General features: G+C 37.0%; 1 protein-coding gene across 3 annotated transcripts in view; it reads left to right on the forward strand.

Moving 5' to 3' along the window:
• The window catches only part of LOC127420676 (AT-rich interactive domain-containing protein 1A-like), a 99,372-nt gene that overhangs the window by 21,908 nt on the left and 56,759 nt on the right, over nucleotides 1-20,705 (forward strand). For 2 of the 3 annotated variants that reach the window (XM_051663126.1, XM_051663129.1), the window contains exon 2: nucleotides 17,726-17,938. The exons of the other annotated variant lie outside the window; for it this stretch is intronic. In XM_051663126.1, the coding sequence (XP_051519086.1) occupies nucleotides 17,726-17,938 (213 nt within the window). The remainder of the gene's footprint in view (nucleotides 1-17,725; nucleotides 17,939-20,705) is intronic. 3 annotated transcript variants of the gene reach the window in all.

Below are 20,705 nucleotides of genomic sequence, written 5' to 3' on the forward strand. Positions count from 1 at the left end.
GGACACACACACACACACACACACACCAGGTGCGTGGCAGTGGACTCAACGTGCTGAAGCAGTGTATATACAGCAGGAGAGTACTTCAAACAGATAGACAGAGCGCAGCTAAATGGAGCAGAATGCAGCATCTTAAAAACTGAACTTCAACTTAACACTCATATTAAAAATGCGATGGTTATGGCGTCTCCTGTTAGCAGACCACGATTTGAAAATAGACGGTTCAGACAGTCATTAAAAAAAACTGTTGCACACTTACTAAGATTACTACTGTAACCTGAAGGAAGAACAGACAGACCCGTGTTGTGCACATTCATTGAGTTGGGCAAGAATCTTCACATAATGACAAAATATGATGCGTTTAGGGATGTGCGCTACGACTAATTTGACTGTCGTTTAAATGGAAGTTTTGTAACCGACTAGTCTAAAGAGAAACCAACCTTCAGAAAACAGTAAAAAAAAAAAAAAAAAAAGTTTATGCGTCCCATTTAAAATACTTAATCTATTCCAAATCCAATGCTAAATTCCACTGAAAAGGGGCATTTATCTGCGACGTGCTCGCCTTGAATTATGATCATTGTACATTAAATATAGAACATGACACACATTCACTGAATCAACATTAGTGAAGATTTATTTTTTATATTATATAATTTAATAATATTAATCAGAATATTTAATAGACATATTTATTGAAAACAATTGAATGAATAGTGCAGGATCAATGGAACAACCATTAAAAGCCTGTTCTGAACGGAAATCACCAAGTAAAAGTTACTTAACATATTAAAACAGTCAGGACATTGTTGAAAATAATTAACAGGTAGACTAAGCCAAATCTACGAGAGAGGAAAAAAATGCGCTGAAAAGTTGCACATATTTCATGCCATGCAGTCGTGCATTAACCATTGATCTAATATGACAGCTGCTCGGTAAAGAACGTTAACCAATAACAGTTACGATGTAAAAAAAAAAAAATAGTAGCTATAGGATAGAAAAAATATGCCTGTGATGTAGCCTACAATAAACCTAATGTATTCTATACATGATGTGCACGCAGAATAAAAAATAGTTTAACCCATTCAGCAGTCAGCACCTCGTTGAAAATAGCCTTCTTAATCAGCAGATTAAAAAAATGGCATACCTAGTCTAAATCAGTTATTTTCTTGGCTACTTACTCAAAAGCATAAATGTTTTGATGAGTAAAATTAACCCGTCGTCATGGTCCGGTGAACGACTGGACTTGACTCACCTGAGGCGTCTATCCCGCGCTTGAAAAATCCTGCTCAGCGGAAAAATAACGTACAAGCATGCACAGATGTAAAGAACACTCAAATGTGAAAACATCCACAGGGACTTTCCAACGTTTGGAAAGCCGATTCCCGCACCACCGAAGTGTTTTCATAACTACTTTGCTGAGTTTGCTCTCACTGGAGAGGACATTTTCCTGCGCGCGCCGCGAGTGAGAGAGGGAAGAAGCACGCGCAGCCTGAGGTGAAATTAAACTCTGTATCTGCTCCAGAAATCCTCTTTTTTATAATATTTGGATTATTAATTCTATTTAAAATATGTAACATTTAATATGACAGTAATTTAAAATATAAAGTAAAAAGCCAAACGTAAATGTGTAAAAATTATGATCAGTTTAATGGGGGAAATATTAACTGACTAGTAATTCCAGTGTCGACTAGCAGCATCAGAACCGTTTAGTCGACTAGTCTCACAGATCCCTAGATGCGTTATATTTTGATTATGAAATCTTTTGTGCATTTTGTAACAGATTATTGTATAACAGCCTATAATAATGGATAGACGATACACTGGAATGACAAGACGTTTGTCAGACATGTTATTATATAGTTATGTACATGTCATTGCCCCTCGAGTACTCAAGTACCACTCCCTAGTGTGTGGTCAGACCTTCTCTGCATGAAGTCCTAAAGACTGTGTTCTCCTAACTTCTCTTTTTGTGTTAGCTCTACTGAGGGGGTCTGAATGGGCACACTATTGTTATCATCATCCTTAACTTGCATCCGTAACCACAAAACAATGAAAGTTAACTTTGGGATTTCAAAAGCACAACTTTGATCATGGGTTTGGCTGATGGATTGAAATCAGTTGAGCGCCAAGGATTTGTCCTATTAGTTTGATGTCCTCAGTCCTCTTTCATTGTAGTCATTCCAAGCAAAAAAGCTTCTTTAAATGCTATTGGAATGATATGGAACAGATGTGCCATTTCATCACAGTATGGTCCCATATAGGAATTTTAAGATTAAAGATCAGTTAAACATCTGTGCATCTCCCACTTTCCCAGCTTGTTTATTAGATTCCCAAAACATGTGGGTGTGTACTGCACCAAGCCTTTTTCCTTTGCTCCAAATCTTTAGAATTTAAACATTTGGATAAACATCTTGAGTGGTGTATTTATGTGTAACTGTCATGCAGTCCTGCTTGGGTGAGTAGAGTGTGTGAAGGTTTTCGAATTCCTCAACCCAGCAAGGTGTAACTGAGAATTAAGGGAGTACCCCTTTCTCCTTCAGTGATTCCTATACCCCACAAATAAAGAAAGTTTGCTGTTTAAATGGCAGTTGAGAAGGTGAGACTTGAGGATGGAATCTCATTTAGAGAACCTTTAATTTCAGGGAAAATCAGGGAACAGACTAGTTGAAATCATTGCTGGTTTATAATCAAAATGGCATGCTTTAGCCTCATTTAGCTAATTTAATCCCAATTTACTCCAGATTGTCATAGTCTTCTCCTGCTTCTTGCATGTCCATTTATGTTCCTAAAAATAAGCTTCGGTGTCTTTATGCAGAATATAATCTTATTTTTTTCTTTTCATTTTGAAGTGAAATTAAATTTGACCTGGACATTCCTTCATGAGATTCCCCTACAGGGATGCACTCTCAGCTCCATTTAACACATTTTACCGTATTTAAAGGGTTAGTTCACCCAAAAATGAACATTTTCATCATTTACTCACCCTCATAATATCACAGGTGTGTATGACTTTCTTTCTTCATCAGAACACATTTGAAGAAAATTAGAAAAATATCTCAGCTCATTAGGTGGATGGCGATTTCTCTTTTGAAGCTCCAAAAATCACAGATCGTCAGCATAAACATCATCCATATGACACCAGCTGTTAAATTAATGTCTTCTAAAGTGACACAATCACTTTTGGTGTGAAAAAGATAAATATTTAAGTACTTTTTTAAAACTCTAAAACATGCTTCCGTTCTGCAGCGGTACGCACGCTTGACATAATCGCATTGGCATTTGAAATGCGAGAACTGACGCATGTGCATCACAGCCGGAAGAGCAGCACTGCTTACAAGTGAGGAGGAGGAATGCTGTACAGTAGCTTGGTTGGTTTTGGTTTAGATCTGTATTGATCTGTTTCTTTACTCACAATGGTGCATTTGTGTGCTTATCCTGGATGTCTCAACCGAGTGGAGAACGTGAGATTACATCTGTATCATGGCAATGTGAATACGTCACACGAGAGACCGCTTGAACTCTACCATCTCCTGAAGCTTATCGGAAGCGATGATTGATTTAGAATTAATAAAAAAGTACTTAAATATTTATCTTTTTTGCACCAAAAGCGATCATGTCACACAGAATTCCATAGGGTTTTCTCCTCAGATTCGTATGGGCAGCTATAGTGTAAAGACTAGGATAGAAATATCTAGTTGTTTCAGATTAATCTCCATTTGAACAATCTTGTTTTCGATAAAAAAAAGATAATAATAAAAAAATTTTTTTAAACCCATTTCTCCCCAATTTGGAATGCCCAATTCCCACTACTCAGTAGGTCCTCGTGGTGGCATGGTTACTCACCTCAATCCGGGTGGCGGAGGACAAGTCTCAGTTGCCTCTGCTTCTGAGACCATCAATCCACGCATCTTATCATGTGGCTCAATGTGCATGACACGGCGGAGACTCACAGCATGTGGAGGCTCATGCTACTCTCCGCGATCCACACACAACTTACCACGCGCCCCATTGAGAGTGAGAACCACTAATCATGACCATGAGGAGGTTACCCCATGTGACTCTATCCTCCCTAGCTACCGGGCCAATTTGGTTGCTTAGGAGACCTGGCTGGAGTCACTCAGGGTGCCCTGGATTCGAACTCACGACTCCAGGGGTGGTAGTCAGCGTCAATGCTCGCTGAGCTACCTAGGCCCCTTGCTTTCGACTCTTAAAATCACAAGAGCGATATTTTCCACATGCTGCTCTTGTCTAAATAACTAGGTGAATAGCTTTAAAAAGAGCATTAATATACTACAATGATACTGTGAAGAGCAGTAATTTAAGTAGTTTTATGTTACATTATTACTTTTTCAATTTTTACTTGAATACTTGATACTGCTGTTAAATGCTTTCCTTCCCATTTTATTTTCCCTAAATTCTGTGTTTTCTTTATAGTTTAAATTTCATGATTTAAAAGATGAGATTTCAGAAATTTGGAATTTGGAAACCACAGGGCCCTACTTTCTTAATGTTTGTATCTTTGCTTAATTTTTCTATTTTATTACTGACTGTTTCCTTGTTTTTGAAAGATTGAGCACATTGACATTTTAGTTTAGTTAGTCTTTGGTTTAGGTGTTGGAATCACAAGGTAACTGCTTATCCGATATTATATCGATATGTATGTCAAGAAATGATACTATTGCAATTTCTGAGAGTTGAACAATGTTTTTTGAAGTTCACTTAACACTGTATATATCAGTGTTGTCACGATACTAAAATTTTAGTAGTCTGTACCAATACCAGTAGGGCTGCCCCCGACCAAAGATTTTCCTAGTCGACTAGTAGTCGTTAATTTAAGCCATTAGTCGACTAGTTGCACGTTTATGATATTAATTTAATTACTTATATATATTTTGGGGGCATCAGAAAATGGTTTGAGTTCCAGGGCTGAGAAAGAATGTTATAAGTAACACTGCTAACACTGTTCTACATTAGAGAAATACTAAACCGTAATAATGAGCCTTTAAAATATACATTTTACAAGTGCTCGAAGTGATCCACAGCGACACCAGTAAAAATGGTAATGATTCTGAATATGTCGGAAAAACCAGCAAGGAGACTGTTTGAACATTTTGTTAATTTATAGAGAGAAATGCACTTTAGGGTTGTGCCGACAGATGATGATCTCGGGGATCGATGATGGTCAGAGTGATCGCCAATAGCTGATGCCTTTGACCATGTCAAGACGATATTTGGCTTGTTTTCCCATGTATTAAATTATTATTATTATTATTATTATTATTATTATTATTGTTATTATTATTATTAGGCTATTATTATCAAATTAATATTACAAATAATTTGCCCGTAGACACACAGACACGTGCTTGAAGAAACATACTTTATTATATTTTTAAGAACAGATGACAGAAAAGCGTCTATGCGCATTTATGATGCGCTGTTTGTACGGAGGCATGCAGTCTCGTGGAACACGCGCATCTAAAAGGCTCTCACTCTTTCTTTGTTTCTGTCTTCTGAATTTTTTTTTTATTTTTTGCATGAACAGTATCGTCTATGAGTGCTGCAAATGACCTCAGGAGGTGCTCTGAGTTCAGTTCACTTTATTTCCACAGAACAGTTTATTGTGAATGCAACTCTGCAGCCTATACATCTGTGATTAAAACATAAAATAATACAAAAACATCTTCACCTCAAAACATGATTTGTGATAGAAGTGATTATTATCATCATTATAATTATTATTTTTACATTTATAATTGTTTTTATGTCTTCATTTGTGTAATTTTTCCACCTGCACGTTTAGACGGATACTTGCCTGACGGTAAATGGAAAGGTGTATATATTTATTATTCTTTTATCACTTCATTATTTTAATTGCTTTTTCATTTGGAGTGCAATTTGATTTTAGAAATGTGTTTTGATTTAAGTTTTTCATTTTTTAAATAAATTAATTTTCAATGCAAAATCACTAAAGCAAGAATATTCACCGATCCCTCAGCCCGGGGGTTGCCGATATACAGGTGCATCTCAATAAATTAGAATGTCGTGGAAAAGTTCATTTATTTCAGTAATTCAACTCAAATTGTGAAACTCGTGTATTAAATAAATTCAGTGCACACAGACTGAAGTAGTTTAAGTCTTTGGTTCTTTTAATTGTGATGATTTTGGCTCACATTTAAAAAACCCACCAATTCACTATCTCAAAAAATTAGAATACATCATAAGACCAATAAAAAAAACATTTTTAGTGAATTGTTGGCCTTCTGGAAAGTATGTTCATTTACTGTGTATGTACTCAATACTTGGTAGGGGCTTCTTTTGCTTTAATTACTGCCTCAATTCGGCGTGGCATAGAGGTGATCAGTTTGTGGCACTGCTGAGGTGGTATGGAAGCCCAGGTTTCTTTGACAGTGGCCTTCAGCTCATCTGCATTTTTTGGTCTCTTGTTTCTCATTTTCCTCTTGACAATACCCCATAGATTCTCTATGGGGTTCAGGTCTGGTGAGTTTGCTGGCCAGTCAAGCACACCAACACCATGGTCATTTAACCAACTTTTGGTGCTTTTGGCAGTGTGGGCAGGTGCCAAATCCTGCTGGAAAATGAAATCAGCATCTTTAAAAAGCTGGTCAGCAGGAGGAGGCATGAAGTGCTCCAAAATTTCTTGGTAAACGGGTGCAGTGACTTTGGTTTTCAAAAAACACAATGGACCAACACCAGCAGATGACATTGCACCCCAAATCATCACAGACTGTGGAAACTTAACACTGGACTTCAAGCAACTTGGGCTATGAGCTTCTCCACCCTTCCTCCAGACTCTAGGACCTTGGTTTCCAAATGAAATACAAAACTTGCTCTCATCTGAAAAGAGGACTTTGGACCACTGGGCAACAGTCCAGTTCTTCTTCTCCTTAGCCCAGGTAAGACGCCTCTGACGTTGTCTGTGGTTCAGGAGTGGCTTAACAAGAGGAATACGACAACTGTAGCCAAATTCCTTGACATGTTTGTGTGTGGTGGCTCTTGATGCCTTGACCCCAGCCTCAGTCCATTCCTTGTGAAGTTCACCCAAATTCTTGAATCGATTTTGCTTGACAATCCTCATAAGACTGCGGTTCTCTCGGTTGGTTGTGCATCTTTTTCTTCCACACTTTTTCCTTCCACTCAACTTTCTGTTAACATGCTTGGATACAGCACTCAGTGAACAGCCAGTTTCTTTGGCAATGAATGTTTGTGGCTTACTCTCCTTGTGAAGGGTGTCAATGATTGTCTTCTGGACAACTGTCAGATCAGCAGTCTTCCCCATGATTGTGTAGCCTAGTGAACCAAACTGAGAGACCATTTTGAAGGCTCAGGAAACCTTTGCAGGTGTTTTGAGTTGATTAGCTGACTGGCATGTCACCATATTCTAATTTTTTGAGATAGTGAATTGGTGGGTTTTTGTTCAATGTGCGCCAAAATCATCACAATTAAAAGAACCAAAGACTTAAACTACTTCAGTCTGTGTGCACTGAATTTATTTAATACACGAGTTTCACAATTTGAGTTGAATTACTGAAATAAATGAACTTTTCCACGACATTCTAATTTATTGAGATGCACCTGTAAATGGATATTGCGATTTTTATATATATATATATCGTGAAGGAGGGAACAAAACAAATGTATTCACACACGATGTATTTACCCGGACAATGAAATACCTGACCGGTAGAGAATGCACAGATGAAGCAGGTTCTTTCCAGAAAATGTTGACATCTGTTGTAAAACCATCTTTCAAAAAGTTGAACAACACACCTTTTAATTGCACTTATTTTTTTTTTCCAGTTTCATTTGAATTTTTAGTTAAAATAAATAAAAAAATTAGTTCTAAGTTTGAAATCAAGGTGTCTTGCTTTATTGTGTAGGCTTAACCCTGCTTAATGAAAATTACCCCATAGTTCCACCTAGCGTCCAACCAGCAGTAATAATGTTTGTCATTTTTATGTGGAGTCTCTTTTTTTTTTCTGCGACAAACCGAACAATCAAAACTTGGTCGACCAAGACTGTTCTCATCGACTAACGTTTGGTCGACTATCAGGAGGCAGCCCTAGATACCAGTGAAATTTCATGGTTCTCGATACCAGTTTCGGTACCACATCAAAAATATGCTAATATCACAATGTGCTATTGAACACACCCGTTTAGCCTATTTAAAAAGATACATTTCATTTTAAATAATAAAAAGAAATGCATGTCTCCTACTTAATTGTTTAAGTAGCGCCCTACTGAAATCTGTTTTACTCTTTACCAAATCATGTTTACCTTTTTGTTATTATTATTATTTTCCAGAACACCATGTTTTAAAGTTTAATTTAATTTCATCATCAAAATAGTGTTTAATCAATTCATTCTTAACTTGAAGTGAAAATAAAACTTTTCAACATTGCATTTTTTTTTTGCCAAACTTTCATTCAACAGCTTAAAGTCTTGCTTGTGATATATTGCTTTATTATTATTATTATTATTATTATTTATTATCTATACAGTGAATATTACATTTAACTATACAGTTGTAATATATTTCTGTCACAATGTCTTCAATTTCAGGGCTCTAGCTTATATTTTGAATTGTGCTTTAATTATGATGCGTTTTATTTTTTTTTTTTAAATTTGCCTGAATTTTCACTTTTTGGATAAACCGTTTGCGATACTTATGTCACGTCTGAAAACGCATCTCTTTACACTGGCCTTTGAGTCTGACAAATTAAAATATAGGACACAGTTTTGGAGTGTTTGTATTTTAGATTACTGGTATTTGTGTATGTGGTCATTTTAAAATGTTATGTTTTAAATTGTATTACTGTGAAGCACTTTGGACAACTCTGTTGTTTTAAATGCTATATAAATAAAGTTGAGTTGAGATTAAAGTGCAAATGCTGTGATTTTAATTATATAAATATATATTTTACATGTGCTGCATGGTTCACAGTAGATCAGTGCTCTGCTCTGTCATCTGATACAATGTGAATGATTCTCAATATGTATGAGCGGTCAGATTTATACATTCAAAGCACGCAACACTTCCACACTAAGACTGCAGCCTTTAGCGGTTTAATAAATCACACTAGGACATGTCACGATTTTAATTTGATTAATTGTCCATTTCAGTGTAAGGAGTAACAGAGCACGTGCTCAAAATGAGCATTTTAAAGCTGTCGTGTGTCAGTCATATTGCGCGCTGGTACTGGATTGAGTCTGTGCTCGGTACTACCGGTACTGCAGAAACACTGGTATCGTTACTGTAACGGGTAAAGGATGGGCAAGGAGGAGGCGGGAACCAGCTAAACAATCAACAAACTTTTAATGCATAAATTAACTTTAACATAAACAGACACACATGCAACGCGGCCGCGTGCGTCTCTCTCCTGAGCCGGCGTCTCTGGCTACCCCTTATTTCGCTCTCCCGCTGATCAGCTGATTCGGTGCCAGCCTGGCTACTGCCACCTCCTCGTCACCGTTACATCTTTGTTATTATAGTATCGACTTGGTACCGAAGTACCGGTACTTTTGACAACACAAGTGTATAGTATACATTTACATTGTGTGTGTGTGTGTGTGTGTGTGTATACACACACACACACGCACACTGCCGGTCAAAAGTTTTGAAACACTTATTCATTATTATAATTTTTTTTCTTCACATTTTAGAATAATAGTAAAGTCATCAAAACTATGGAATAACATAAATGGAACTATGGGAATTATGTTGTGACTAAACAAAATCCCAAATAAATCAAAACTGTGTTATATTTTTGCATCTTCAAAGTAGTCACCCTTTGCCTAGAATTTGCAGACATGTACTCTTGACATTTTCTCAACCAACTTCTTGAGGTATCACCCTGGGATGCTTTTTAAACAGTATTGAAGGAGTTCCCATCTATGTTGGGCACTTATTGGCTGCTTTTCTTTATTATTTGGTCCAAGTCATCAATTTCAAAAACTTTTTTTTTTTTTTTATTAAATTTTAGTTTTATAATGAAATAAATGAATATGGTGGCACAATTATATTTTTCTCTACAAAACTAATTTCAGACATTTAAGCATACGCCTTCAGATCAAAAGATTTTTAAGATCATGAGAAACATTTCGGTCAAGTGTTTCAAAAATGTTGACCGGGGGTGGGTGGGTGTGTGTGTGTGTGTGTGTGTGTGTGTGTGTGTGTGTGTGTGTGTGTATGTGTATATATATATATATATATATATATATAATATGTGTATTCCATCTTCCTCTTGATCACATTCCAGAGGTTTTCAATGGGTTTCAGGTCTGGAGATTGGGTTGGCCATGACAGGGTCTTGATCTGGTTATCCTCCATCCACACCTTGATTGACCTGTGTGGTATGGAGCATTGTCCTGCTGGAAAAACCAATACCCAGAGTTGGGGAACATGGTCAGAGCACAAGGAAGCAAATTTTCTTCCAAGATAACCTTGCACATGGCTTGATTCATGTGTCCTTCACAAAGACAAATCTGCCTGATTCCAGCCTTGCTGAAGCACCCCCAGATCATCTTTGCATTATTCGAAGTCTGAAAACACTGCATCTTTTTTTGTCATCAGTTGTCATTTTCTGCAAATAAATGCTCTAAATGACAATGTTTTTATTTGTAATTTGGGAGAAATGTTGTCAGTACTATAGAATAAAACAGAAATGTTCATTTTACTCAAACACATACCTATAAATAGTAAATCCAGAGAAACTGTGTAATTTTGCAGTGATCTCTTAAATTTTTCCAGAGCTTATATTTGTGAAATCAAACAAAACATACTTTTTTTTTTCATTTAGTTGATTTGCTTCCTACTCTATAAATGACATAGTTTTCCTTTCATCAGGCTCTTATGTTTTAAGGAATCTAATATGAAAATTTTAAGCAAACAAGTCCAGTTTATATCTAACACCATTCTAACAGAGCATATGGGACACATTATTTTACCGCATGTCAAAATAATTCAGCAGACTAGATTCCTCATGCTAGTGGATGTTTATTTAGGAAAAATCCTGTACAGGTCAAAATGCTCCCAAACCCTGGATTTGAAAGAGGAAGGCGGATTTTGAATAGTCTCCGATGCATTCATGCTGTCAACAACTTTTCCACGATTTGGATTATGTCTGAAGAGTTCTGTTTTGTATCAGCGGTGAACATGATAACTGCACCATCTAATGGACTGTTGTTAAAGTATTGGTTCAATTTGGTTAAAAGAACTTTTTTTTTTTTTTCATGAAAATGTATTTGTAAAAATTTAAATAACTATCCATTTTTGGTACACTAATATCGATACAATATCGTTAGGAAAATGTTGCAATTCTTTAATGATCCCCCCCCCCCACAATTTGGTTGTGGAATCAAGATTGTTATTGAGAATTGTCAAATTGCTTTCTTATGTAAGCATAATGGACATTTGAACTGAAATACACCCAAATTAATGGTAATCGAAATTGCAATCGAATCGGGAGCTTGTGAATGGGAATCAGATTGGGAAATCTATATGGATCCCCAGCCTTACAAACTAGCACATCAGCCCTCTTGATGTGGATGATTGCTTAAATATATTTTTATTCGTTTTGAGACCTCTTTCGTTCCACATGCCTGTTCAGAGCAGGAAAGTGAATTGTTCTGCTTCTATGTTACTGGATCAACCTCCACATCAGTGACATGACTTTGTATTAGTGTGTGTTGGTGTTTTGGCAGAACAGGAGTTCTGTGGTGTGGGCCTGGACCGTGTTTCCGTGTGGAGGATTAAATTAGCAGCAGTTGTTTATCGTCTGTACCCAATCCATCTGTCTAACTCAGAGCCGGCTCTATCTGTGCTATCATAATTCAGTCCAATGGCCGACCCCCCCCCCCCCCCCCACACTAACACTCACATCTGGATGGTCCACACACCCTTCCCACTTCCCCAACAGACAGTGAGACATTTCACCCAGTGTAACCTCTCTGCCAAGAGCGCTTGGCTTTCCTCCTATGCAGATTAGCCATGTGCTAATTGCAGTTATTTGTTTTTTTTCCCTTTTTTGGAGAGCGAGTTAGAGAGGAAGGAAAAAAAGCCATGGACAATTTCCTCGAGTGATTGATTGTTAGATGAGGAAGAGGAGGGGTTGAGAGAGGTGATCCAGATAGCATGAGTGTATTTGGACCTGAACATTTGATCAAACATTGTTTAAAGGTCATTAATGTTAATTAATAGAATACAACAAGCAAATTGTTTCACTCACAGACTAAAATTTGTTCATTTGTATTTGCAAAAACACAGTTATGAACATTGTAATCAAATGTTTATTATTTGTCATGTTTTAAGATTACTTAAAGCAGATGCTCCTGATTAAAATGCGCCAAAATCCATTATACAATTCATATTTCTGAGGTAATCTTCTTGGAGCGACTTAACATGTTGAGCAGCGGAAAGGAAGTTGCCTTCCTAATGCACCTATGTCAGGCTATCAGTGTGATTTATACATGGGTGCGATTGGTCTGATTTTTTTCCCTCACTCAATAACGCAATTTACGGGACAGCGTAAATCCAAATCTTTGTCCAGTCAGATGTTCTCTTGAATGATGTTTTCTAGAATGAGAATATCCATTACACCAATACCATATGTAACAAATCATATTACATATTACAGTTGTCTGTGAATGAAAGCGAAACGTAAACAAAAGGCTACTAGCTATTTAAAAAAAGAGACATCCCGTCAAGTCTTCCTGTTTCAATAGGAAATGTATCGACACTGGAAAGAAAACTGCACCCCTCAAACAATATCATGTGCATTAGCTATAAAAACATTTTTTTTATAGCATAATCTGAAAGAAGCACCTTTTATGATACCAGTGTTGTGATCACCTGCTTGGATTTTCACGGACTGACCGTCATGATTTGTGAATCAGAGGAACTTTTGATCCTGATCCTCAAGTTTTGATTTTGACTGATGAAATACGCGCTCAACGGGAAGAAAACGCAGGATATTCATGAGCTTCGTGAATTACATCTGTTCAAACGAGATATTTGCATAATTGCAGATGATATATAAAAGAAACGTGCCTTTTATCATTAGAAAAGAAAGTTAAGTTACAGGGAACTGTTGCTGTTGCATCCACAGGATGCTGGATCTGCTGAAGTTGTGTGAGGTTGGTTTATTACATCTGTTTAAACGAGATATGTGCATATTAGCAGACGTTATATATGATATTAGTTTGATTGATATTTGCCTTTGTCATTAGACAAGACAGTTAAGTTACAGGGAACTGTTGAGGAGAGAGAGGGAGAATGAAACGGGCGAACACTTTTACATTATGAACTGAAACATGTCTGCCGCGTCTCTGATATGAGGACCGTTTAAATGAGACTGTGTTGCACACCCGTCTATTTCTGTAGTAACACAATGGCATGTAACAACAAAACAAACCGTGACTGGTCATTTACATGTCTCAGTTGCTTCACATGCAAACAGGTGATTCTCAGCACCCTCAAGAAACAAATCGGCCAGACGGGAAAATGTATCGGCCAGTGCAATAATTAAAAAAAGTCAGAATATCGGCCGATTTATTGGCCTCGGTGATATATCGGTCGACCACTATTTGGAACATCCACTTTTACTGTCTAATTAATTCCCGATGGACAAAATCAAGCCCTGCTGTATTTATTTCTTGTTAAATATCCTGTTTCACATGTTTCACTTTTCATATGTCACATTTCAGAAGCAACATGTGTTTTGAATGCCATTTTCATGTTGACTTTTACTTCTTCAAGGTCTTGTTTTCAGGGACTGTCAATGGTGATTTCAGGAGAAAATACCCTGACTGGTCATTGTTATTGTTGCCGTTAACTAGTACCATTCATTAAAAAATGAAAGGAAAACACTTGCCCTCAGTGAATAATTTTGTAGTGGGAAATCCTTGAATTCCCCTCAGGGATCAATAAAATATGTCTGTGTATTTAAAAGTGAGAGACAGCGAGATATGGTGCTGCTTATTTTTGAATTTGCCTGAGGATAAATTAAAAGCACCTCATTTCTGAACAACTGTCATTCTCTCTCGCCGTCACTTCCAGTCCTCTTTCTCACACTTAAGGGAGCCCTGAGGTAATTCATGCACATTATACTGCGTAAACGCAACCTCAACGTTTTTCAGACTGAATGCAGGTACATGGATACGACTGCATGTTTACCACTGTCGCTGGAAGAATGAGGATATAGCTGTGTGTTGGCCTGCTATCTTGATTTGTGGGCCAATCACTCAAGGCATGAATGTTGGTAATAGTCTTCACCGAATGTATGCTTTTATGCTTAAAATGAATGAATGCATTTGATGCATGCGCACCATGACTGCTTTGTGGTACTCTTTAGTTCAAGTCAAAGGAAGGCATATATACGTAGATGATGCGCATGGAGGAGGATTATCCGATTTTCACACTGGTGCTGTTCATGTTCAAACCGAGTAACACCGGTATTACCACTGGTTGGACACTAAGTGGTACTATGGGTTTTCGTTAAGCAATAGCCTACACAATATCACAAGGCAGCTTGATTTCAAACTTTGAACTTTTATTTTTTATTTATTTTAACTAAAATTTCAAATGAAACTGGAACAAAATGAATTGCAATTAAAATGTGTGTTCAACTTTTTGAAAGATGGCTTTTCAACAGTTGTGAAGGGCAACATCTCTTTGGCAATTAACCTACTTCATCCATGCATTCTCTACTGGTCAGGTATTTCGTTGTCCGGGCAAAACCCATATATTACCACCATTTACACCATTCCATTTACCATCATGCAAGTATCCGTCAACAAGTATCTGTCTATGGCAACAGATGGAAAATTACTAATACAAATTAAAATCTAAAAACAATTACAAATGTAAACATAATTATAATGATGATAATGTGTTTTTGTATTATTTTATGTTTTAATCACAGATGTATAGGCTGCAGAGTTGCGTTCACAATAAACTGCTCTGTGGAAATAAAGCGAACTGAACTCAGTGCACCTCCTGAGGTCATTTGCAGCACTCATAGACGATACTGTTCATGCAAACAAATTTCATAAGACTGAAACAAAGAAAGAGTGAGAACCCTTTACATACACGTGTTCCACGAGACTGCACGCCTCCGAACAAACAGTGCGTCATACACGTGCATTGACGGCTTTTCTGTCATCTGTTCTTAAAAATATAATAAAGTGTGTTTTTTCAAGCACGTGTCTGTGTGTCTAACAGCATTTCTTGTGTCATTCCGAATCTGAGACATCTTACAGTTAACCACCATGCACATTATATTCGCTTCCTGCAATTAAACGTCTTCTGTCAGTGCGCGTACTTTGCTGCCCGTGTAATTTGATACGTTGGTTAAGAACATCTGGCTTTCACTGCATAATTTAGGTTCATTTATCATGGGCCGCAAACTCTTCATTAGGCAACTGTTCTTTATTTAAGGCTATTCTATTCGTTAGGCTATTGGATTGATATTGGAAGTTCCATTCATAATGTTTCCACTGGTATAAAATTTCACACTTGTGTTGTCCCTTGTACCGAGTAAAACCGGTAACACTGTACCGATGTGGCAACCCTACTGCACGTGGCAGTCCGCTCAGACTGTGCTGATGACGAAATTTGCATCACGCATACTGTGCACAGAGCAATCAGTAATGCGGACAACTGAAGTATACTTTGGCCTTAAAAGAATATTCTAGGTTCAATACAAGTTGAGCTCAATCAAACGCATTTGTGGCAAAATGTTGACCATCTCCATCCTTAGATCAGTGGAGAATAAGCTTTGTGTCCAGATTCGGCTCAGTAGTCTCAGGCATGTCCAGTCTTCCAGCTCTGCTCTACTATCCAGAATGCCTTATTAATGCAGCAAGAGCAGCAGCACTGGTTCACAATGGGCTGCGGTCACAGCTGGGACCTGTTACACCACTTCAAACATGCTGCCCTATGTCTCTGTGCCAGTACCCTAGTGATCCTCAACTGAGTGGAGTGTGAACATGTGTGTTTGCTGATCACAGAAGGACGCAGGAAGTAATCAAGCAATTGAACGGTTTAGTCAAGCCCGAGTGTTACTCCAGTGAAGAAGTGATGAGCTGCTTAGGGATGGGAATCGTCATAAGAAATTTAACATTAACAGTTCTTTAGTACATTTGAGGAAGAATTATTTAGACATATGAAATGCAGTTCTTTTTTTAATTGTATTTTTTATTTCCCCACAGCAGCCTGTTCACGTATGATATAATAAATGTATATATTTTTTTTTTAACAAAACTCAATGTATCTTTAACTACACAGTTATATTGTGGCCAAGCAGTGGCCTGATTGAAGCCTTAAAGGGTCATGAAACACTAAACTACATTTTCTGAGATGTTACCAGATATGTAGGTGTTACACATGATAGAAGACAAAGTATCCATTATTTTTTGCGCTATTTTCGTCTTCTGGCTTTAAAATCAACATCGAGTCGACATCACACGATGTGACGTGTCCCTGTACTATAGTGTACTATAAAGCTGTCTACATTTCAAATGCAGAATGTGATTTAAAATGTCTGTTACTTCAAATGTGAACAATTTAGTTGTTACGCATCATTTTATGCTTTTTGGACGCTTTTAATCACCAAAGCTGTCTACACTGCAAAATGCGTGATGTTGCTTGCTCTTTTGCAGCGTAGACAGCTTCTTTCATTATAGTAGGAGCGGTTTTGTTTTGCTGTGTCACACCGCCTGCTTACAGTGTCACTTACATGTTACATTACTGCTTTTCTGTTTAAGCCTATTAGGACAAACTTGAAAGTGATTCCAAAATCATTTTCTCTCCACTAGCTGATGTTTGGGTCACACTCAGTCACCATACACATTTGTTTCCTCTTGTCTGTTTTCAAAGGGAAGTTCTCTGATCATCCAGTCTCCAGCCGCTGGCACTCAGGACGGCCTGGCAGATTGAACCGCTGCTTTCATCCTCTCATTCATTCAGTGCCAACTTTCCCTCCCTTTACTCCCTTTGGTTTTGAAGGATATGGTTCTATTTTGGAATTTGGGTTGTGTTTCTCAGCCCTCCTCTGGCTAATACTGTGCCATGGCAAGGTGTTTGTTTCGTTCATAACAATGGAAACAAGCCTCTATCACTGTGATAACCGAAAACTTATTCAAAGATGGTTAAGTGAATGCTTTCAGAAAATTGATCCAGATGGTTTGTGTGAAGCTGGCTGAATGTTGTTGGATGCCAAAGCATACTCATTAATGGCACCAAGTTTGTAGAACCTGATTTTGACTTTTGCAGCTGATTTCTTTTCTTTTTTTTTTTTTTTTTTTTTTTTTTTTTTTAAGTCAACATATCAAAATTGACCCCATTTAATTTCTTGACACATGTTTCTGGTCTTATTGGTCCTTATTGGTGAAAGCCGTTAGAAGTCGCCTTATTTAAAACTTGCTCTACCTCTGAAACAGCTTTATTTTTCGAATGATGTCCCCAATCCGTCATCAAGCCCTCCCTTCCATTTTGTTATGTAACACCCACTTCTTATGATTCAATCAATTCCCTACGGATAAAATACAGCCCCTCGAAAAAACAATTTCTTCCTTGTTTGATGTCCTGTTTCACTCAGAAATACTTGAGATTACAGTTGACAGAGGGGTTACAAATGCGGTTTGATGTGGACTTGAATTCACACAAGTACTTACCTTCACTTTTTTTTTTTTTTTTTTTTTTCAGCCCCCTGTCCCCATGGACCAGGTGGGAAAGATTCGAGGGCAGCACTACGGTCCAGGAAACCCCTATACTCAGCAGCAGGTGCCTCCCCCAGGCTCCCAGCAGGGACCTTCCTACCCAGCACAGGGTTATGGACCTCCGGGACCTCAGAGGTACCCAATAGGCATGCAGGGACGAACTTCTGGAGGCATGAGTGGAATGCAGTACGGACAACAGGTCAGCCTAAAGTCGTCATGTAGTAGTGCTGATTTGAATGAATTGCACTTTATCATGATTTTCCACTGAAAATACATACACTTGTGGCCAAAAGTTTGGAATAATGAACAGATCTTGCTGTTTTAGAAAGAAATTGGTACTTTAATTCACCAAAGTGGCATTCAGCTGATCACAAAGTATAGTCAGGACATTACTGATGTAAAAAACAGCACCATCACTATTTGAAAGTCATTTTTGATCAAATCTATACAGGTCCCATTTCCAGCAGCCATCACTCCAACACCTTATCCTTGAGTAATCATGCTAAATTAATCATTTGGTACTAGAAAAATCACTTGCCATTATATCAAACACAGTTGAAAGCTATTTGGTTCATTAAATGAAGCTTAACATTGTCTTTGTGTTTGTTTTTGAGTTGCCACAGTATGCAATAGACTGCCATGTCTTAAGGTCAATATTGGACAAAAATGGCAAAAAAATAAACTGCTTTCTCTAGAAACTCATCAGTGAATCATTGTTTTGAGGAACGAAGGCTATACAATGCTTGAAAAAGATTTCATACAAAGGTGTACACTACAGTCTTCAAAGACAAAGGACAACTGGCTCTAACAAGAACAGAAAGAGATGTGGAAGGCCAGATGTACAACTAAACAAGAGGATAAGTACATCAGAGTCTCTAGTTTGAGAAATAGACACCTCACATGTCCTCAGCTGACAGCTTCATTGAATTCTACCCGCTCAACATCAGTTTCATGTACAACAGTAAAGAGAAGACTCAGGGGTGCAGGCCTTATGGAAAGAATTGCAAAGAAAAAGCCACTTTTGAAACAGAAAAACAAAAAGAAAAGGTCAGAGTGGGCAAAGAAACACAGACATTGGACAACAGATAATTGGAAAAGAGTGTTATGGATCTTAACCCCATTGAGCTTTTGTGGGATCAGCTAGACTGTAAGGTGTGTGAGAAGTGTCCAACAAGACAGCCACATCTATGGCAAGTGCTACAGGAAGTTTGGGGTGAAATGTCACCTGAGTATCTGGACAAACTGACAGCTAGAATGTCAAGGATCTGTAAAGCTGTCATTGCTGCACGTGGAGGATTTTTTGATGAGAACTCTTTGAAGTAGTTTAAGAAGTTCTGAAAATTTTTTTCAAATTGTAATAGTAATTCTTCACATTATTAATGTCCTGACTATACATGGTTGAATGCCACTTTGGTGAATAAAAGTACTTTGTAAGTAAATAAATGTATTTCTTTCCATAAGATCAAAATCTGTACATTTATTCCAAATTTTTGACCGCCAGTGTAATTCAAAGTTTTCATTTGAATATGGCAGAATGACTACAAATAACATTTTAATTTGAAACAATAGAAGGTTTTATTCTAACACTTTTCAGATCAATTTGTCATGTCAGCATGTTTTTGATTTGACATTTTGAGTGTTGAAAATGTCAGCTTTACCAATTCACTCTTGGAAAGATGCAAAAGGTTGGATTGATCAGTAGAATATACAGTGTTTCAGAAAATGTGCATAATTTATTCAGGATCATCAGCACTTGCAACATATTTATTGTGGAAATTTTGCCTCAGTTCACATAGTAATTGCGATTCACATGTCTTGTGATGAATGTTACAATGAATTTTGATGATAAATGCTGGAGAATCTCAGTATTTTATATAATGTGATGTAATGGAGTTTTACGTATATACTCTTTATTTGCTATTGCTAGGACTGACTTTTCATTGTATGTATGTGTGTGTGTCTCTCTCTCTCTATATATATATATTAAGAAATGACAATTTATATGACAATCATGAAAGCCCTAAAACAGACAATTAATCGTCATAATTGCAATTATTTGTTTGACAATTAATCGTCAGCCAAATTTCATAATCGTGACAGCCATAACATACATATGTGTGTGTGTGTGTGTGTGTGTGTGTGTGTTTATAGTGTTCTCATTTTTCATTTTTAATAATGCTACCTTTAGCCAACACCAACCCTCATTACAAGTTTTAGTCTAAGGGTCAATGACATGATGCTCAAAAAAACATAGAAAATGCTATTTTCGCAGAACAATTATTATCATAAAGAACATGTTTTTGAGTTTAAAATCATTCAAAATGTGTACGGTTTCAGTTTTATAGTGTCATTAAAAGCTGAAGTTCTTGAATAAAGAAATGTTGGCAGGAGTAGTTATGAACAATCTTTTGTTATTATTTTTTAAATAGAGTAAGCAATTAAACCATTTTAAAAAAATTATTCATATTTGCAAATCTTTTGACCACCAGATCAAAGTCAGGTGGTGTAACAGAGATGTTGGAAAACATTCTGTTGATATTCGTGACTCAAAAATTCATGATTATTTTTACCTAGAGAAATGTTTTAAAAAAACTTTTTTAAATTACTGATTAATGTGTATTCTGCGTGCAAGGAAATTTGCATTCTTCAAAATTTGCATTTTTCATTCATTCCTTTTACTTTATAGTTGCACTATTCAATATTTAGACATTATTACATTTTCTATTAGAAATTGGTGTTTTTCACAAATGTATGAAACCAATGTGGACACAAAGATTATATTTCAGTGAACTTGAGACATGTTTTAAACTAGATTTTTTTAAAGATTCCTCATTTTTATCACATTAGTCAATGACCCATAAATAAATATTAGTATTTGCTTTGGCCAGCCATTTATTTCTAGTTCTTTGTCACTATTGATCAGGTTGATGATGTATTCCACCTTTTTATTTTCTGTTGTCCCACAT

Source organism: Myxocyprinus asiaticus, chromosome 30 (genome assembly GCF_019703515.2).
Source record: "Myxocyprinus asiaticus isolate MX2 ecotype Aquarium Trade chromosome 30, UBuf_Myxa_2, whole genome shotgun sequence".
In the NCBI taxonomy this organism is placed as follows: Eukaryota; Metazoa; Chordata; class Actinopteri; order Cypriniformes; family Catostomidae; genus Myxocyprinus; species Myxocyprinus asiaticus.